Here is a 21,947-nt window from a genome sequence, read left to right as displayed (position 1 = left end):
TTTTGCATGCTAAAGTGAAAAAGAAAAAAAGACTTCCAAAATATAGTATTAATAAAAATGTGAAGTGCATATAAAATGCTGACCTTTTTTTTGGAAGGATACACAAAAATATTGTTAACATGGTTATTTTCCTAACAATATACATATAATCTCAAAAATATACACAGTAAGCCGGGTGCAGTGGCTCACACCTGTAATCCCAGCACTTTGGGAGGCTGAGGCGGGCCGATCACCTGAGGTCGGGAGTTCGAGACCAGCCTGACCAACATAGAGAAACCCCATCTCTACTGAAAATACAAAATTAGCCAGGCATGGTGGCACATGCCTGAAACCCCAGCTACTCGGGAGGCTGAGGCAGGAGAATTGCTTGAAGCCAGGAGGTGGAGGTTGCGGTGAGGCAAGATCACACCACTGTACTCCAGCCTGGGCAACAAGAGTAAAACTCCATCTCTCTCTCTCTCTCTCTCTCTCTCTCTCTCTATATATATATATGTATGTATACATACATCACCTAAAAATATATATATACACACCCACACACACACATATATATATACACACACACATATAGAGAGAGATATATATGTATATACATACATATATACACACATACATACACACAGTATTTGGGAAGTGGTAGACCATTCTTTCCCCTTCTTTGTATTTTTTTGGTATTTTTAAGACTAGCTCTTTACAGAATGATGCTGTATTTATATAAAAGCTGAAAGATATCTGTGAGAGACTGTATTTTCCAACATGACCAGGGTAATATTCCCGGACCTATGTGACCTTCTAGAACCTCGTTACTCCCCATCAAGAGGTGGGGTTTATTCCTCTCCTCTCGAATCTGCATGGGACTGTGATAGCTTCAACAATTAGAAGGCCATGGAAGTGAGGCTGTGGCTTCTGGGGCCACAGAAAAAGGGCCATGTGGCTTCCATGTGGCTCTTGCTATCTCTTGGAAAGCCCACCCTGGAAACCCAGACACCATGATGTGAGGAATCCCAACCTAGCCCATAGTTCTGAGTCTGTTCACAGCGTTGTGCACACATCAACACTATCTAATTCCAGAACATGTCCATTAACCCCAAAAGGAGCCCTGTACCACCCAATCCCCACCCTCCCCATGCCTGGCCACACCATCTACTTTTTTTTTTTTTTTTTCAGACAGTCTCGCTTTGTCACCCAGGCTGGAGTGCAGTGGCATGATCTTGGCTCACTGCAACCTCTGCCTCCTGGGTTCAAGCAATTCTCCCTGCCTTAGCCTCCCGAGTAGGTGGAATTACAGGTGCCCACCAGCACGCCTGGCTAACTTTGGTACTTTTTAGTTGATACAGGGTTTAGCCATGGCCAGGTTGGTCTTGAACTCCTGACTTCAGGTGATCTGCCCACCTCGGCCTCTGAAAGTGGTGGGATTACAGGTGTGAGCCACTGCACCCGGCCTCATCTACTTCTCTGTGTATGTGCCTATTTTCTGGACATTTCATTTAAATGGAATCACACAATATGTGGCCTTTTGTGTCTAGCTTCTTGCACTTAATTTCTTCAAGGTTCACCATGCTTTAGCATATATCAGTACTTCATTGAGTAATATTGCATTGTATGGATAGCCCACCTTTTGTTTATCCATCCATTGGCTGATGGACATTTGGGTTGTTTCTACTTTTTGGTTATTAGGAATAATGCTGCTGTGAACATTTCCTTACAAGTGTTTGTGTGGCCATGTTTTCAATTCTCTTGCGTTGAAGTACTTTTACATCACCTAAATATTAAATGGTAAATACATAATAATCAAATGATACTAATAACTGATACACAATTAATTCTTATTAAAGCAAATTTCCTAAGAGCAGAAACCTGTTCCTTCGTGGTATTTCAGGTTTAATGAAGACCACTGGGTAGACCTGAAGTAATAAAACAGCACTATTTCCAACCCAGATTTTTCACCAATTCACACTGACATTTTCTCAAATCAGTCTGAAAACTGATCGTCTGTTTATTATCTCTATGCAAAAACCCCAGGGCTGTGCTGTGGTCTTCAAAATCCCTCTTTATGTTACAAAATGAAAACTTATCATTTAAATGTGACATACAGAAAAGGACTAGAGCCTTTTCAGGAATTTGGAGTTTGATTAGAATTCTGGGGAACACAGAACCTTTTGCTGTACTGTGATTTACCTATTTAGATTTATTTAATAAATACAGTAGAGGTGAACAGATGATAGTGCAAGTTCAATAGAAGTAGGGTGATTTAAAAAAATTCTGGATTACAATGAAAACTCACTTATGTGGGAGTTTGAGCTCACATTTACACCAGCAGAAATCATGCAAATAAGAACCACTGCAGAGTTCTTTGTCCACAGACACCATCTCCCTTCAGGATGGTCCTGCTTTTCCCCCAGCACCTGTGCGGCATCTCTGGCGAGCCTTATCACAGTCTTTCTGAGTTTGCCTGTACGCTTCACATAAATGTAGTAAGAAAACAATGAGACACTTCTTTGGGGCAACTGCTGTAGAGGCCACTAATGAGAAAGTGTAGATGTTTCCATCACGGAAAATTACAAGTTTACTTGGTTTCAGTCCTTGGCACTAAGTCTTAGGTTCCTTGTCACTGAACAGCCTTCTTTCCACTTGGCTTCTCTCGGCCAGCGTCCTGGCACACCATCAGAGGAGAAAATAATGAGAAAGAAGTGTCTTACAGGGATGGGGAGCACTGGTAGCTTACCATATGGGCATAATCATGGCTCTTCAAACAAATCCTTGACCAGACAGTAGCACTATTTGTCTTCTTGCCTACACAAGCTACATGTGGGGTTCACACCTCCTGAAACGTGCACACTAAGAGAATTGGAGAATGTTTGCTCAGTTTCCCTCCTTTTCAGGGGAACCCTCTGGCTGGTCTTCAGTACATGAGCAGTGACCCAACTGTGGTTAGTTCCAGAGAGTTTTCTAAGAGTCCCTCATGTTCTTAGAGTTCTGATGTTGCTGTAGAAGACAGAGGCCTACCTCATTCTTGGTTTACTCATCCTTCAGGTTACATGAGTGTGGGGTAGGGAGTGGGAAACAGCTTTATAATTTTTGTAGAAATTATATAAGGAGTCAGGAGTTTGAGACCGCCCAGGCCGGTGTCAAACCGCCAACACATCAGTTGAATTCTTGTCCAGCGCCCAAGAAGAATGAGAATGTACTGACAGTGGAAGAGTGAGCACTTGCTAATTATAAAAATGCCAAAGGATAGCTATGTTGGGTAAAAAGTACCTGAGATCTCACCATGCAGAGGTAACATGTGCATCCCTTTGGTGAGCATTTCTAGTAATCTGTCTGATGTGTATAATTATTCATCCAGCATTTCCCAAATATATTTGTGAACATAGTGTTAGTTTGTGTTCATCCAGGAGCCAATCCTGAGACAGAGACTGGAAAGCAAGAAATGCATTTGGGAGGTCAGCATGTGGTAAAGGGGAGCAGGGAAGTAAGGCAGGGAGGGTGAGGCTGGTGGTTATCAGGTTAGCTGCTCCTGTGAGTGGATGGATGGTGCTCAGTCCCACGGAGGAACTCTGGAAGAGAGTATGGAATGTGTGCCTCAGCAATGCTTACCTGAGGGTGAGGGAGCTGGGGCATTTATACCCAAGGTGCTGTTGGCTGAGGCTGCTCCCTGGGGGTGTGACTTCTGAGCACTTCCTGCCTGCACAGCCTACTAAGACGTGTGAGAAAGCACCCCCCCAACCACTCCCCCTAGGAAAGAGGCAGACACTGGCAGCTGGAAGGCAGCCAGACACATACTTATTGGTCGTATTGCTTAGGAGATGTGTCAGGCACTGTTCTAGGTGCTGGGGACATGGAAGGAAAAAAAACAAAGAATTCTGCCATCATGGAACATTCTGTCTATTGGGGAAAAATAATAAACAGGGCAAGTAAGAAACCATGGAGTGTGTTAGGCAGTATCAAGTACTGTGAAGAAAAATGAAGTAGGAAAGGGAGTTCTGGGAAGAGGGACGGGAGGTGGGTTACAAACAGTGAAAGAGGAATGAGGGCAGGCCTCGCTGAGAAGGTGACACTCAAGTAAAGGCTGGAAAGAGGGCAGAGGGAGGCACTTCACATGGTTAGCTGGGAAGAGGAAATAGCAGGAGCACCGGCCCTAAGGCAGGAATATGCCGAGGCACGTGTGCAGCAAGGCCCATGCGGCTGGGCTGGGAGGGCTGGGAGGGCAGGGCAAGCCGGGCCGTGCTGACCTCTGTGCAGCCTCAGGCTCCTACCTGGGGCAAGACCAAAGGCTGTAGGACAGTGGGAGTGTTAACAGGGTGGCAACAGCTGCTGTGCTGTGAACAGTCCAAGAGGGGCCAGGGCGGAAGCAGGGAGGACTGAGGAGGCCGGGAAGGAGGGTGAAGCAGTTGGATTCTGGAGATATTTTGAAGATAGAGCCAAAAAACTTGCAGACAGATTGGATGTGAGGTATGATGGAAAGAAAGAAGCCAATGGATTTGGTTTGAGCAACTGGATGGAGCTGCCTCTTCCTGATTCAGGGACATTTTTCCAATGGAGTGGCACAGGATTTTTTTCTCAGTCACTTTGCAAGCCAGGGACCTCTGGCTGGTGACGCCCCGCCTGGGCCTCGCTTGACCATGCTGCCTGCTGCGAGAGACGGCCCGCCCACTTCACCCGCCTGGGCCAAGTATGGCTTCCACACTGGTTGAGTTCTTGCCCAGCAACCAAGAAGAATGAGAATGTGCTGACGGTGGAAGAGTGAGCAAAGCTGGGAGTTTATTGAGTGATGAAACAGTTTTCAACAGAGAGGGGACGTGGGGGTGGTCCCCCCACCCAAAGGCGGGAAAGTCCCCCTAATATGGCTGAGTCCGGGTCTTTTTATGGGCTCAGAATGGGGGAAGGGCAGGCTGTAGGTATTATTGGAAAAGGCAACATTCAATTGGTTAAGGCGTTATTCAGAAAGAATCAATTGGGAAAGGGTGGGCAAACAGGAACAGAAGTTCCCACTCTGGGTGGCGGGTTTCATCCAGGACCAGTAGTCTGGTCTTTTAGCCTTCAGGCTGTTCTTTGCATGAATGTGGGGTGTCATTTGGGACCCACCCCTCTCTGCCTAGGCATTTGGCTGCCTCATGTCACTATCAGGAGCAAGCCTGGGGTCAGGAGTAACTGGGAGGCTGGCTTTGGGCCTAAGAAGTTTGAGATGTCCATTAGAGACCTAAGTGGAGATGTCAGTAGCAAACTGAATATAGGGGTCTGCAGTTCAGGGAAGAGGCCCATTCTGGGTTTAAATTGAGGAGTTGGACAGCATATAGATGGTATAATCCATGTGGCTGCTGGAGACACCCCAGGGAGCAAGCCAGACAGAAAAGAGGTCTGGGACTGAGCTCTCAGGGAGGCAGAGCACTGAACAAAGGAACCTGAGAAGGAGCAACCAGAGAGCTCGGTATCCTGAAAGCCAAATGCAGAAAGTACTTCCAGGAGAAGGCAGTGGTCGACTGTGTGTGTGTGTGTGTGTATATATATATATATATATATATACACACACACACACGTGCTACATTTATAAAGACCTCCATGTAGACATATACACTCTCTCTACAGATACATACATACACACAAGGAGCTGTAGATAATGGTGTTATACTACAGAAACAGATCTATAACTCTTATCTACTTCCCACTAAATCTACTGGGGACAGTGTGCCATGGCAACACTGTGTGTCTGCTTTCATCATTTTTTTTGTGGCTGCATAGTATTTCATTGTGCCAGGAACCGTAATTAACTTTTTTCCTATAGATATTTTCCCCAATATAGAATTCTAGATTATACAGCAATGAACATCTTGTGCAATCATCCTTTCACACTTGTGTGGCCATCTCCTTGAGATAAACCCCTAAGAGCAGAGTTGCTACAGGCAAGGGTATGCCCCTTTTACCTTCTGATTCTGGACTCCTTCCTGGGCAGCCCCACTAATCAGACGCATTCAACGTGGAACAGCTGCTGACCTCAAGGAAGAACGGCCCAGGACATCATTCCAGGCAGACTCTATTCTAGGGACCCTTCTGTACACACAGAAGATGCAGGGCAGCCGCTACATAATCACTGTTAGAAATCAGCAAAGGTTTGCATCATCACACAAGTCTATGACAGGAGGCAATCTACTGGTCCTAGCTCTCAGCCTGACATATCAAGCTGCAGCGGACTTCTGCATATAAAGACTGTCCTGTTTCCGCGGAGAGAGGAGCAACTCTCCAGGCCTAAAGGATCTCCGGCTGAGCCACGAAGAGCTTATTACATCAAGAGCAAATGCGGCAGACAAAGACAGTGCCTTCTGTGAAATGATTGTAATTAACTCCAAATCTTTCTCCACACTTTATTTTTGCTGGCTAGATTTGTCATTTTGCTGTCAGAACAGGCCTACAACATAGCTCAGATGTTTTTCCTTTACCTTGTCATTCTGAGCAAAAGCATGACTCCATCACCTGTCTGGGCACATACCGAGTCTTTGTCTGGATGGTGTCAGCACATCCTGCACACTCAGCGGCAATCTTGAAAATAACATCTATCGCCTGCCAGGCAATTGGCTGACTGCCTCCGTGATCTTCAGGGGCATCGAGGGACAATGTATTTAGTCATGGACCTCTGTAAGTGCAGGGAAATGTACTGGGACATCTTTTGATTCCCAAGGAAATAAAAGGAAAATGACAAACACATAGCCATGCTGTGGATCCCTGTTTATTCCTATCTCTGGGCAGGCCTGTAAAGAGCATCAACCCAGGTCTCAACCCCACTGCTGGTAACTGAGCCACAGAAACTGTAAGCAAGTGACACTCATCCAGGGAGAACTACTCCCCTAAACCAGTTCTTAGCCAGCAAGAGAGGCCCATAGGAAGGTCTCTGATAACCTGAAGTTTTGAAAAGCTTAGAACTGTGTGATCAGGCCATATGCTCCTCAGTTCCTGAACGTTCATTACCCTATGGTGTCCCTTTGCCATGGTAGAGACTCCAACCACACACGCCAGTTAAGCTGCCAACACTGTTTCCTCCCCATTCTGCTCTGCGAGCAATGTGCAGTCCAGCCAGGAGGTCAACAGGGAGGGTTTTCTTGTTGTGTCATGGCTGAGATCAAAATCATTGTACTCCAAGGACACAGTGGACAGAAGGGAGCCAACAACATTTATGCCAAATCCCATTCCCAAGATGACCATATTTTATAGTTTATTATGAGGTAACTGCCTCCAGACAGATAAGCCCCTGCATGATGCTGAAAGTCAGAGCCTGGGGGTGAACGTCACCTTATCTTTGTCCTCCTCAGCTGGTCTGCGTGTCTCTGCTCAGAACGCTGTGTAGTAGTGCTCCATTGTGCTGACAATGTCACTCTGGTCCTCCAGGAGCTCCAGAACTTGCTGCAGCACAGCTTCACTCAGACCCGGGCGGATGCTCAGGCGAGCGCAGGCCAAGATGTGCAGGAAGTGACAGCCCTTCTCCATGTCTGCAGGAAAAAGGCAGGTGGCTGAGTGTGGACACAACTGTCGGGCCACCTGCATTCTGACCAGATCCCCAGATGATCTTTATGCACATTAAAGTCAGAAATGCATGACCTACATGATCACAAAAACAAAACAGAAACACCTGTTCTCAGGCCCCTGATGTCACCACGGTGACATGGAACCACTGCTCAGGGACTCTGAACTTCAACCTTCAAGGATTCCCAATCAAAGATTTTTTTATCCATAACCTACTGGATTTTTAGTGCTTGATAAACTTTTTTCTCTGGGGTAATTACATGTATAAGTGTAACCTATTCAGTGCCAAACCTCTAGCTTCTCAGAGGGGAGCCCTCTCGAGAGAGACTCACAGCAGAGCTGGTTTGCTGCAGCCACCATATGCTTCCCCCTAAGTCCTGATTTGATGCGGCTGCCTGGTGAGAAGGGATTCCTACCTTCGGCCTGCTCTCATTCCTCTCTTCCTGGCTTCCAAAAGTCTTATCTGTGATGGCTGTATTCCTAATAACCTCTTACACTCTGCCCCAAACTAAGACCATCTAGTAGACAACAATACAAATTCAGAGTTAGTAACCTCTTTCCTAGTTGAAATCAATGACTTAAACATTGGTAATGAGAAAATAAAATAACTTTTATCTGAAGAATGCAAGTCCTTTTAATTATCAGGCCCAGAGAGACAAGACGATGAAACGGCAATCACGCCCTACTCCTACGTATTCACCTCGGAAACTGCTTGCTATTGGCACAAGTAGTTATAAATTAGCCTAATCATGACAAATTGAACACTATAATCCACACCCTATGGCTTAACAATGTATAGCCAGTCCCCAATCAATGTTATCTATAAACCAATGAGAATTCCTGACAAACAACTTTGTATCAGCCCACTCCCTGTCCTCCTTTTTGGCTTTTAAAAATCCACTTATGGGCCAGGCGCAGTGGCTCACGCCTATAATCCCAGAACTTTGGGAGGCCGAGGTGGGCGGATCACCTGAGGCTGGGAGTTCGAGACCAGCCTGGCCAACATGGTGAAACCTCGTCACTACTAAAAATACAAAAATTAGCCAGGTGTGGTGGCGTGCACCTGTAATCCTAGCTACTCGGGAAGCTGAGGCAGGAGAATCACTTGAACCCAGGAAGCAGAGGTTGCAGTGAGCTGAGATTGTACTCCAACCTGGGTGACAGAGTGAGACTCCATCTCAAAAAAAAAGAAAAAGAAAAAGAAAAAAAAATCCACCTATCACTGCTGCTAATCAGAGTGTATATTCGGTGAAACCTGAATCTGTGCTCCCCAGCTGCAATCCTGAAACTTGGCCAAAATCAACTCTCTACTTGTATTAATTTTGCCTCAGCTCCTTCCTTTTAGGTTGGCAGTAGTCAAACTGGGGGTTGTGCCTATTAGAGGATCATGAAACCAATTTTTATAGGTTGCGATCAGCATTCTTTTTCTTACCAAACTAAAAGAGAGCAGAAATAGAACATTACAGAATGTCTTGCATTGTAATTTGGATACATATTAATTCATGAAACTTTATTTCATATATATCTTATGCATTAGAATTATATAATTTATTGGGTCATAATGTAAAATGTATTTCTAACTTTGAGTCAAAGTCAAACTTCTTTACCAAAAGCAAACCCTCTCCAGTTGTCACAGTTTAAAACTCCATGGCAGGGCCAGGCGTGGTCTCTCTCTGCCGTATAGCCAGTATCTGGCACACAAAAGGTGCTCCACACAGTTACTGAAAGTTGTTTTCAGATGAAAAATGCTTTAGGCTTCAGGAAGGTGCTCGAAGAGGTATTGCGGTGTAAGGCAAAGCACGGTTCAAGGTTTGGTGCACTTCTGTAGCTTTGGGCAAGTCATCCCTAGGCCTGAGTGCTCTCAGCTGTGGTAAAAAACACTTCCAAGGCCCTTTCCAACCCTAAGGCTCAGAGACTGCGCCTGGGGCTAAGAAAGATTTGCTAAATTCTGACCTCTAGTGGCTGTGTCCACTCATTACTCCTCCCGACTGGGATTGCTGGCGTCTATACTTCCAGGCTGTTTCTTCAACATTCACTCCACAGACTTCTTGAACACCTACTATGTGTGCAGTGCTGAGCAAGGAGGAGCAAGTAGAGCTTGGAAGACTGAGAGCTGCCACTGGAGTCCACCACACCAGAATTCAAGCCCTGTCTCTACAACTGGGACAAAGTCATTCCGGGGAACAAAACCACCTCCTTCTCAGGGTGGCTGTGTGGATGAGAGACCGGGGGGAACTACTATGATTTGGTTCATCATATCCATAATACAAGAAGATGAATGTAACTTAGTTCCTGCTCTATAGAAGCTTCATCCCTTCCAAAGAAGAAAAGCCTCTCAAGGAGGAAGAGCTGACCAGCAAGCGAGGATAGGTTTGATGATGGAGGGTGAAGGGCTCCAACCACACAGACCTGCACACGGTAGGGAGGAGCACAAGGAATTTAGTGCTGCTCAGCCTTTAGTTTCTGCAAGGCCTGGATGCTTGGACCCAGGGCTCAAGATGACTTACAGGTATCCGTGGGGCCCGAAGCAGTGATGCTGACTGTCTCAGAGGCCTTCAACTATTTAGTCAGAAAGGCTGTTCTGCTGAGGGTTATCTGGTGAGGCTGTTCAAAAGTGATCTCCAGTCACATGGGTAATGTGAACTTAGACTCCTCTCTATTTTTAATTTTTATTTTTTGTAGAGACAGGGTCTTGCTATGTTGCCTAGGCTGGTCTCAAACTCCTGGGCTAAGCAATCCTCCCAAGCATTGGGATTATGGGAGTGAGCCACTGTGCCTGGCCTTAGATTCTTCTCTAGGTGAGAAATTATTAGAAAACAGTAAAAGTAGGAAAGGCCAGCAAGGAGCTCCCCAGTGGTTAGTACAATTACATAATTCGACTCTTCTGGAACAAACCCACAAGCCGAAGCAGACTTTTCTAAAATGTGTTTGCCTGGCAGACATAGTTATCTTATGACGGATCGCTATGAGTGGTGATAACTGTGCCTTTTATTTTCCCAAGAACTTTCACATGCAGCCTGATTCATACTATACCCCATCATACCTCCACCAGAAACCACAAAGGCTGATGTTCTAGAGACCCAAATGACATAAAGATACATTTCAGATATAACCTACTACTATAACTACAAAAAGTTAAACTTCTTTAAGTCTTTTTAAAAAGTTTGTCGTAAGTTAAAAAAAAAAATCCTCCAGTATGAGTAGTGTTATATGGTACTCAGTTTCTACCAAAAGCAGCAGTTCTCTCCAGCTCCGGGATAGTAAAAAACGAACCTGAGCTAAGTACATGGGAGATTTTTGAAAAGCTAACGGTATAAAGTAACATTTAGTGAAAGGCTGCCATTTTGGAACTCATCAAATGTTAATTTTCTTAGGTGTGAAATGATTTGGTGAGAAAATAGGAGAATGTCCCTATGCTTGGCAAATACAAACTGAAGTTTTTAGTCAGTCTAGGTGAAGGGTATATCAGTGTTTATTGTACCAGTCTTTTAATTTTTTTTTTATAAATTGGAATATTTTCAGAATAAAAACAGATAAAAACACGTGTTCAACATAGAGCTCTTTTGGATAATTTGCCATTGTTGTACCCATACTGAAAGCCAAAATCCAGATTTTGTCAACTTTATTCCAACAATAATACAGCAATAATCCACATACAGATTCTATCTGAAACTGCTTCCTTCCAGATCAATATTAAACCAAGTAGAGGGTGAGCCTTCAGGCCACCAGGCTACAGAATTAGGGGCTACCACTTGTGCCATTAGGATAGAGAACTTCACTTTTATTTAACACTTTTCAGATCATAATTAAGCACTGAGTACTCCTCTAACTTTCTAAATGCCAATTCATTTACTTCTTATAAAAACCCATCATGTAGGTATTATTATTATCCCCACTTTGCATTTAAAGAACCCGAGGCACTTGCCCAACGTTACACAGCTAGCAAGTGGCAGAGCCGGGATTCAAACCTAGGCAAGGTGGCTCCAGAGCACAGCTCCTCACAATGCCACCACATTGCCCGTCTTCAGAAAACAAATATCAATCCTTCAGGGAGCTAAGACAGGCTTGATGTACACAGTCCTTTCATCATTGAAGCGTTAGCCTTTGTGAGACACTCAGAAATGACTTCAAGTCCTTCTACCAATCATCCTGAGAAGGAAAAACTCCAGGCTATATTCTGTATGAAAGGCTAGAAAGGAACTAAAGGCCCAGTAGGAATGGTTAGATTGAGGGTCGGATATTTACCTATACGTATAACAGCAAGCTGTCCAGCTAATGAAAAGACGTAGGCACTTTCACGTGTACTGTTGACCTCTAGAAGGCAATGTTAGATCTAAAATACAAGGTGTAGAACAATGTATATCGTCGGCTAAACTTCACTTGTGTTTTCTATCAAGGATAAATAATACAATATGTTTGTAAGTGCATATCTGTGTAGTTTATCCTTGATAGAAAACACATATCCAACAGGATATGCAAGTAACTAATAACAACCACTGCCTTTGGAGAGGGGAACACAGAAGCTGGGGCTCAGTGCTGGGAGGGAGTCTGGCTTTTTGGTGTGGATTTTTGCACTGCTTGGCTTTTCATGAGGGGCGTACATTACTATTCTGAATTGCTATGTTATGACATTATGAAGCGGGGTGGTCACAGCAGGTTCCAAAACAGTCCTTATAACATCTTTTATCAGCATTCTCAGTAACTCAGGCTTCAGAATTCAGCTCCTGGGAGTGTAGTAGTGCCAGGTGATTGGCTAGTGGCTTTTAGAGGCTCCCATTCACAGACTGAGTGGCAGGGCCTGTCCATTTGATGAGCTGTGGGTAGATGTAGATGTTGAACCTGCCACTTTCAGGACACTTCAGAGAGCCAAGTCCAAATGAAATGTGAATTCTTTTCATGTGCTTTACTAGCCCTAGGGTTCAATCCATTCTATTCCTAATGCAGATGAAAATAACCTGGCCAGGAGGCCTGAGAATATGGTGACTGCAGCGATGTTATCTTGGGAGCATCTTCTCATCCCTTCTTGGCTGAGGAATCCCACATTGCACTGCTCTCAAAAGCTCCTTCATTTGTGGACAGATGGGCTTTTCCCTCAACTAAAGGATATTTGCTTTTATTGTTCTGAATGAAGTGAACAAAGTCCATTCACTTACACTAAAATAATATATTGCTTTGAGTTTATTTTAAGAGCTGCTGTCACACCACTCTGGGATCTGACCTCATGGTTTCTTAAAGGCTAACTAGGGCTATCTACCACCATAAACACCGGCGCTGGAAACCTGGCCCAGCTTCACCCACTGACTCAACCTGGCGCAGGTCCAGGCCCCAGGGATGTATGGGCCGAAGGACTGGAGGTGGAGTTCACTGGCAGATCAGGGACCTGGGGTCATTAACAAACCTTTCCGACACTTCTTATTATAGTATGTGTTTGCAAAAGCTAGACTTTGAAAAGTCACCTTTAAGACCGGTCAGTTTACATAGGATTTAAAGATAGACTAATGCTTCCTTCTCTTTCTAACTAGTGTGGAAATGGTATTGTTCCTTGTCAGAGTAGCTACAGTTTCAGTGTCTAACCACTAGAGGCTGAACTAACTCTACCAAAACTATTTTCTAAACCATGTCTTTTGCAACTTAACAGTTTCCAAGATGACCAAATTACACCGTTCATAAACTGTCATGTCTAGAACCATCCCTTCCAACACTGAAAAGCTGTGATGTTAGAATAGAGGGAAATGTCATGTTTGTGTTCAAAGGAAAGGGGCAAGCATGAAACAGGAAATAACACAAATCAGAGAGAACATGAGAAGCAGAATGACATCAAAACGTCCTAGTGTGGTGACCTCACTGTATCAGAATTCCCTGTCTAGCCCCCACCTCATCCTCTATGGAAACAAAATCCCCAGGGTAGAATCTGGGCTCTGACTGTTTAGAGAGCTCCAAGGTTGAATCTTATGTACAGCCAAGGTCACAATAACTGTGCTAGCCTAACACTCCTTTAGAGAGGAGATGGAGGCTCAGGGAGGGCAGGTACTTTGACTATCACCTTTCCAAGTCACTACTGGGAAAAGTCCCGGGTCTCCTGACTCTCCATCCAGTGCTCCCCAGGAGACAGTATCCCCTTCCAGGGCACCAGGGCGTCAATTGTACATTATACCACTTACGATTTGGTTTCTGGCAGTCCTGCTGAATGATCCGGTGGATCTTTCTGTGCAGGTCTTTGTCTTCTCTGGTTACCTAAATAGGAAAAATAGTTGAGAGAGAGAGTGTTCTTAGGTAACACAGCAGTTGTGTCATCCAGACTTCCAAATTAGTATTCAGGATAGTTTCTAAAGATTACATAATAATCATCTTCCCTACACCATTAATGTGATGTTTGATACTTGGCCTAGTGTCAAACCAGTTCTGCCCAGAGGACACGTCCTTGGGAGTTGGTTCACTGGGGCAATGAGGTTAAAACAAAAAAAAAAGCTAGAATTGCATACCTTTAAGGAGCAACTAACTTTCTTCTTCAACACTCATAATACATTTCTCTTATTTGTTATTATAGTTTTGAGCGAGGCCCAGTGATCAAGGGCTCTGATCTCCACCCCATGACTCCTTCTGGGCCCTGACACCTGTCTTGTGTTGCATCAGTTTTCTTGCTTCTCCCAACCACAAGGAAAAATAAAAGGAGAAAAAAAAAAAAAAACAACCCTGCAAGGACAGGCTAGCATGAGAGTAAAGCTAGCCTACCCACTGAAACACATTCTGCTCTCAAAGGCAGACATAACTTAGTCTTTGTCTTTTTCCATTTTTTTTTTTTTTGAGATGGAATATCACTCTTATCGCCCAAGCTGGAGTGCAGTGGCATGATCTTAGCTCACTGCAACCTCCGCCTCCCAGGTTCAAGTTATTCTCCTGCCTCAGCCTCCCGAGAAGCTGGGATTACAAGCGTGTACCACCACGTCCAGCTAATTTTTGTATTTTTAGTAGAGATGAGGGTTTCACCATGTTGACCAGGCTGGTCTGGAATGCCTGACCTCAAGGGATCACCCGACTCGGCCTCCCAAAGTGCTGGGATTACAGGCGTGAGCCACCACGCCTGGCCAACTTAGTCTTTTTCAACCAGCTCAGATAAGAGGGAAGCAGCACACAACGGGTTTCACCTTCATGTTCCACAGTGAATCTACTAACAAAAAAAGAGAGAAAAAAAAGAAAGAGAAAAAGAGAGAGGAAGAAAGGAAGAAAGAAAATAGGCATGCAAACAAATAGCTGTAAGCTTCTTCCTTAAAGATAGCCCAAGAATGCCTGTCTGACCTGCCTTACTGGAGGGGGCATCCTGAGAACACCTGCCTTCTCTCAGCTTACAAGGTTATGACAAAGATTAAATAAGGTCATGTGTGAGAGCTGCTGAACCTAGGAAAGCACTAGGCAAACAGAAGTGTTGACTTATTTTAACCATTTCCCTGAGGTAGGGCTTCAGGAGAAAGGTGACTACAAAGCAGTGGAGGGGTGAAGTCAGAGATGGCGACAAGAGATCTATTTGTGCTTGATCACAATGATTCACAGGAGGAAGTGCCCAGCCCCACCACGCCTTGCCCTGGACTGCTGCTCCTCAGGAAGGGCTGCTCTCTAAAGGCCTGGGAGGAAATGTGTGTCCCAGAGCGGGGCTCAAGGTGAGCTGCCCCCATGAGCATCTCCAACTTCCAGGAAGCAACCAACTCCCACCCAGCCTTCCCATGCCAGGACTCCCAACCTGGGACGGTGTGGGAGGCACTCGCCCTTATGTAGACCGGGATACCTGTTTCAAAAGTTATTTAAATGGTATTGTAATTTCTAAAATCTCTCTAAAGTGGGGAGTCACTAGGGTAAATCAATATCAGAAAATGTCCTATTAAGAAAAGCTCCCCACCAGGAATCTTGCCTGTAAATAGTGAGACTTCTGGAATACCACAGAATTTGATCAGTCTCTGGGAGAGCTGCACATAACGGAGTCCACACCCACTGATGTCAGTGGTCCTGAGAAGGCCCGTTTCCAGCTTAGCTCCTCCAATATTAAAGGTATGCGGCAAAAGGTGAACTTTTAACTTGAAAGAGTGAGGCAAACAAGCACCCATACTTCTGCTGGCAGTCAACTGGTACAGCCTTCAGGCAGGCCCATCACACTGTGTCAGCCAAAAGCTTAAATGGCTATGCACTCTGCTCCAGCAGCTCTTCTTTTAAGAGTCAATCTTACAGAAATACTGACATGAGTTCACAAACATAGCTGTGCAAAAATAGCCACAGCAACACTATTTGTGACAGCAAAAGTTAGAAATACCCTAAGTATCCATCAAAAAGGAATGGCTAAAAAATACACAAGTACCCATAGTATGGAATACCCTGAGGATGTTAAAAAGAACGAGGTAGATTTATAACTACTAATGTGGAAAGGTGCCTGTGATGTGTTATCTTGGTACCAAAAAAGGTACAGAGCATTATTTAGAGTAGCAAGTCTCAGTGGTCCCAGGAGACATCTGGCAATGTCCAGGGACATTTTTGGTTGTCACAATTGGGGTGTTGCTCCTGGTCTCTAGTAGGTGAAGGTCAGGGATGCTGCTAAATATCCTGCAAAGCACAGGATAGCTCCCATGACAATCAATCACCTAGCCCAAATAGTGTTCAGATTGAGAAATGTTGATTTAGAAGATGATCACATTTTTCATAAAGCAAAAAGGCTCTTGCATAAGTCAGGGATTTGAAACAATTAAAAAGCCATAGGAGCACATTTGTATATGTATGCATTTGTAAATGTACAGATAAATGTCTAGAAGGATATACAGTTGTCTCTCGGTATACTCAGTGGATCAGTTCCAGGACCCTCAGGTATACCAAAATCCACACACACTCAAGTCCTAAAGTTGGCTCTGTGAAACCTTTATGTACAAAAAGTTAGCCCTCCTTATACGTGGGTTTCAAATCTGCAAATACTGTACTTTCCATCTGCGTTTGGTTGAAAAAGTCTGCATATAAGTAGACCCAGGCAGTTCAAACTTGTGTGGTTCATGGGTCAACTGTATTATTAAAAGAGATACCTTGGGGAAGGAGAAGGGCCAACTTTCACTTCTGATTTTATGTACCTCCTTAATGATTTTTAAGAATAATCAAGTGGTTATTCGTAAGTAATAAATACATTTGTAATTGAAGCTACGAAGGAAAAAAGTTAAGTTGCAAGTGTCTTACATAGTATAGGTTATCGAAACCATCATCTTTCTGGAAAACAAGTCCTTTTTCCTGCAGCAGTTGTATAGCATTCTTAAATATACTATGAATTGCCTTGGAAGTGGTGTCCTTCTTAAAATTCACCTGTGTAGAGAGGAAAAAGAAAAAAAGAAAAGAAATAAGTCTCACCTTACGGCACCTGAGAACAACTCCTAGACCAACTGGTTCACGAATTTGTCCAACAGGCCTTTTAACTGCTGAGTCAAAAAGATCCTGGTATGTACTGGCCCAGCAGGATGGTATTTAAGGAGGACTAAGAAGTGTGCCCTGGCAGGTCACCTTTCATAACTGTTCCATACCTTAGTTGTGATTTTTTTTTTTTTTTTTTTTAATGAACTCAACACTCTATAGTGCAGAATAAAAAAAGCTACCCTCACTGTTGGACAATCTTTGACTTATTTTTTATACAAAACCAAAACACTGTATATATATATATATATATATATGTGTGTATATATATATATATATACATGTATATATATATGTGTATATATATATATATTAGCCCCCCCATATATATATATATATATTAGCCCCCTTTTACATTAAAATTGAGGCTGTATACAACCTCTTCCTAGGGACTTCAAAGAATTTTATGTATGTTGGAATAATTTGGAGATTCCAGCATGAAGTATTAAATAGCCTCATTATTTTAAATGGAGGACAACAGAGGCTGTGCAGAGATCCACCAAGGGGAGTCCACAAGGCTGAAGGTAGACAGCAGTCCTGGTGAAGCACAGTTCCCACCTAGAAGGGACCTCTGCTGCTGTCAGCTCTCCCCCTCACTTTCAGTGTTTCTTCCCTTCTCTGGAGACAGGTTTGCCTGGGGAGGGTCATCCAGGTCATCCCGCTTCTTATCCCCGAGGAAGCTAGGCTATCAGCTATGTCCCCCCATGCCTGACCAGATGGGATGCTTCTTGAGTTAGGGACTTTGTTTCATCTTGGCCACCTCCTCCCTAGCACATGTTAGATGACTGATAAAGTATCTGTGAGACGAATGGAAACAAATACACATTAGAGAGTGTGTATTCTTCTTATTATTCCATTGGGGATTTTCCATTCCTTCCTAAAACAAAGAAAATGGCGAACAACAATTGCTCTTCAAAGTACAGATCCTTCTTTTTTTTTTTGAGACAGAGTCTCACTCTGTCGCCCAGGCTGGAGTGCAGTGGCGCCATCTCAGCTCACTGCAAGCTCCGCCTCCTGGATTCACGCCATTCTCCTGCCTTAGCCTCCCGAGTAGCTGGGACTACAGGCGCCTGCCACCATGCCCAGATAATTTTTTGTATTTTTAGTAGAGACAGGGTTTCACCATGTTAGCCAGGATGGTTTCGATCTCCTGACCTCGTGATCCACCCGCCTCGGCCTCCCAAAGTGCTGGGATTACAGGTGTGAGCCACTGCGCCTGGCCTACGCCTGGCCTACAGATTCATTTTCAATGTGACAGAAATTTGTCAAGATATTGAAAAGATCAGAGTTCCAAACAAATGTGGCAAAGCTTCCAGAAAAGCATTTGAAGGCCAAGTCCTACCTCTATTGAAAGGTACTTACAAAGGCTATGTGGGGCAGCACCCAGAGGTGCTGAAAAAGAGTGGCTGAGATTTGCTAATGACATTTCCTCAAGGGGAGAGGAAAGAGCCTCCACAGGGTCTCAAGTGTTCACATGTCCATCCCAAGGTAACCTTCTCTTTCTAGAAGAGGCCTCCCAAACAGGCTTTTTGTTACTCTAATAGATCCTGGTGATGTTTCACAAATGTGTTCTCCTGGGCTAACGATAACAGCCTAACACTCTAATTGAATTAACAGTCTAAGTTTTTCCTTAAAAGAACAAGCTGGAGAACCTCGTTATTAGGTCCCCAAAACTGACAAACATTCCAGGTTATGACAGCTTCCATTCGGAAGAGAGAATAAGGCTGAGAAATATTTGACAACTCCCACAGGCAGAAAAGCTCTCTGGGTGTGTTTAGAATAAACACCACACCTAGCAATCCTCAGCCACACATCTTTTTATTCACGAGGTTAGGGCAAAACTGTTTTTAATTTCATACATGAGTGCTCTTAGGGGATGCACCATCAGCGCAATATAGACTCCTTTGCAAACCTTCATAACTACTTAATCTTTATAATTCTAAGGAGATCTATCTTCTTTAGTCAATTTAACATAAGGATTCTAAAGGTTAGGTTTATTACCATCTCTTAGCAAGATAGAAATAAATTGGAAACTAACTAGAGATAATTGTTACATGATTATTCCTGTCTTTGAAAATGACTCTTGGTTATCCCCAAACCATATAAAAAGCCTAGTTCCTCCTCCCAGATTTCAGTCAGATCAAGCAGCAGGAAGTGACAATGCTAGGCCTGGGAGATTAAAAACACAGTTTCAGCTGTGAGCAAGGACTCACCAGAAACGGCTCTCTGTAAATTTAAACAATACTTGAAGCTTCCTTTCCAAAAACATTTGCCTCAGCTGACCCTGGGACGTATTTCCCTGGCCTAGTTATAAAGGCCATGGTCTCAAGGGTAAAGCCACTAATCGTCTCTTCCAGCCAGCAGCTTTTCCTGGACTGGGATCTGTGTCTTGTCTTTTTCAAGAGCAATGACAGACTCATCAGATTTAGGAAACCGAAATTGCTCACAGACAAAAAAAACCAACCAAACAAAAAAAACAGTGACTAGCTAAACGTGCTGAGCCTTACCAAGCCTCGCCTCGTCTCAGGTCAGGAACTGGGTGGATCCCTGAAATATATATAGTCTTCATTCCCAAACAAACTCAACATTCATCCAGCTGTCAAAGAAACAATGGTTTTACAGGCCTTGCTTATCATGTTTCTGGATTTGCTAAGAAGGACTACTATGAAAAAAAGGAGGAAACATTCAAGCCTGCTCTCTCTCTGCCTCTAAACTATAACACCATCACAATGATTTTTTTCTGTTAAGCTTTCATCTGTATGACAACAGAAAGTGCCAAAGGATCTAGGGTTTCAGTCTCATTGTAAAGCACCTTTAGTCTCCCAGGAATCTATTAAACAGAACTCAATTTAATCACACTGACCTCCCCAACCAAAGCAATGTGAGGGACTAATTCATAATTGATAGAAAAAAGAGTTTCCAAAGACAAAACAAATATAGTGCCATATTTGATTCTTTTTAAACATATAGCACTAGGCAGACACAAGTTTCTGCTGTAAGCATTTTCAAAAAGATATGCCAAAGGTTCCCCACAGATCATTTTGAATGGAGGAGTCTTTTAGTCCTCAAAGAGTCCTTAAGTCTCTCTCTTTACTTAATTATAGCTATCACAGAAGAGCTGGCTTCATGTGAAAAATATGGTCTTCGCTAAGCTTTAAAGTTTCTTTCCAAACATGCTGATAGAATCATCAGAAGTCCTAGGAGGTCAATTTGGCTTTGAGCCGCCTCTAAATGATTAAGTGGGAAGAAGGTCAATCTTGCTGTCAGCCGACAGCTGGAGCACCGCAACTGTTTAGAAGCAACCTTGGCAAAGAACAAAGCAGCCAGTCATGACCCTTTCCACCTTGGTGTTTTCTGAAACGATATCCCTCATCTCCTCGTATGAAACCATGGGTCACTGGGCACATCAGGCTGTTGCCCAGAAGAGATAATTAGGAGCATAAACAAAACTGAGAAGCAGTAGTTATGCCCAGGAGTTCAGGATGTGACTCAGTATCTATTCCACCAAAATCAAGAACAACTTATGTTACCTAGCAAGGGTGTTCACAGCAGCCTTGTTGGTAATGGCAAGAGATCAGAAAACATCTAAACAGTCCAGGAACGGAGAGACTGGTCACATACATGATGGTACATGTGACAAAAGACTGTAGGGGCCAACCTATATGTATGGCTAGGAAAGAATCTGTAAGACATACGTCAATGAAAAGTGTGGTCTCTCATAGTATACTACGCCATGCTACCATCTGTGTAAAACAGAAGGGGCTACAGTGACTTAGAGTACACATAAGCACAGACTATCTCCAGAAGGATACTCCAGAGACTAGTACTGGTGCTTGTCTCAGGGGAAAGGGAATGAGAGGGAGGATGGGAAAGAAACTGACCTTTACCTTTACACTTTGTGGGACAATTTGAATTTTTAAAAATCATTCATTCCTTCAATCAGCAAATAATTAGTGAGAACCTGCTTTATGCCAGCCCTGTTCTAGGCCCTGGGTAGAGAGCAAAGAATAAGACAGACAAGGCCTCTGCTCTCACAGAACTTAAATTCTGATGGAGGAACAGGCAGGCAAACAAATAAAGACCAGTGAAGTCAGATACAAAAACAGGGTGTAAGGGTGAGGGGCCACGTGGCAATCAGAGCGGCTAGACGGCCAGGGAGGGCAAGGAGGGACATTTAAGCTGAGATCATTCCCCGGTGGGATAAAGAAAATAAATAAATGAGCCACGTTACAACAACAACAAACCTAAGAACTGTAATGAAAGGGAAAGCCTAAAACCGATGTCTCAAATAATTCTTAATTGCAAGCAACACGTCAACACTAAGCAACAAAACAAGTTACCCAAGTAACACTAGGGGTAAAAACATGGAGATAACTTTTTCTTTTTTTGTTGTTGGGACAAGGTCTCACTCTGGGTGACAGTCAGGGGTCAGGGTCACCCAGAGTGAGACCCTAATTTTTGATTTTTAGTAGAGACAAGATTTTGCCATTATGGCTAGGCTGGTCTTGAACTCCTGACCCCAAGTGATCTGCCCACCTTGACCTCCCAAAATGCTGGGATTAGAGGCGTGAGCCACTGCGCCTGGCCCCTCCTTACTTAATCTTATTATGCTTAATATTTGAGTAGAAAAAGATAATAATAGTCTAAGGTCCATAGTAGTAGGTTGTTAGTATTCATTGGGATGGATGTTTAATCTCAGCAGAAGCCAAGTGACAGGGAAGTAGATGAGAGGAGATAATTATCCATCCAAGATGATTTATTCATCAGCAAAATGATTCGTGAACTTGAACCATGGTTTTTAATGACTTGCTCTGTCTTTTTCAGAATAAGATTAACCCATTGTGTTTTAGGAGTTTAAATAAAGACCGAGTTGTATTCAGTCTTGTTTGTAAGTAAAATTTCAAGGAACACTTAAGTAATTTTTTATTCTTTAATTTTTTATTCCTCTTAGAAAGTTATCTTGGTTAGCCAGGCGTGATAGCACATGCCTGTGGTCCCAGCTACTC

The 21,947-nt window shown here is 43.7% G+C and overlaps 1 protein-coding gene across 6 annotated transcripts in view; it reads right to left on the bottom strand.

The window, feature by feature from the left end:
• STN1 (STN1 subunit of CST complex) overlaps positions 1–21,947 on the bottom strand; it is a 64,669-nt gene that overhangs the window by 21,017 nt on the left and 21,705 nt on the right. For 4 of the 6 annotated variants that reach the window (XR_009212711.1, XR_009212712.1, XR_004252399.2 and 1 more), the window contains exons 8-10: positions 16,714–16,836; positions 13,674–13,746; positions 7,282–7,478 (exon numbers count right to left, since the gene is read on the bottom strand). Coding sequence is in view for 3 of the 6 variants with exons in the window: in XM_032178482.2 (XP_032034373.1) it covers positions 7,321–7,478; positions 13,674–13,746; positions 16,714–16,836 (354 nt within the window). In the remaining 3 variants the exon portion in view is untranslated. Of the gene's footprint in view, positions 1–1,772; positions 3,558–7,178; positions 7,479–13,673; positions 13,747–16,713; positions 16,837–21,947 lie in introns of those variants that run through there. The other 2 variants (XM_032178509.2, XM_032178468.2) reach the window with 2 other exon arrangements.

The sequence above is a fragment of the Hylobates moloch genome, unplaced genomic scaffold (assembly GCF_009828535.3).
Source record: "Hylobates moloch isolate HMO894 unplaced genomic scaffold, HMol_V3 SCAFFOLD_3, whole genome shotgun sequence".
In the NCBI taxonomy this organism is placed as follows: domain Eukaryota; kingdom Metazoa; phylum Chordata; class Mammalia; order Primates; family Hylobatidae; genus Hylobates; species Hylobates moloch.
Note: the sequence above shows the minus strand (reverse complement) of the source record. Positions and strands in the feature narration are given on the sequence as shown.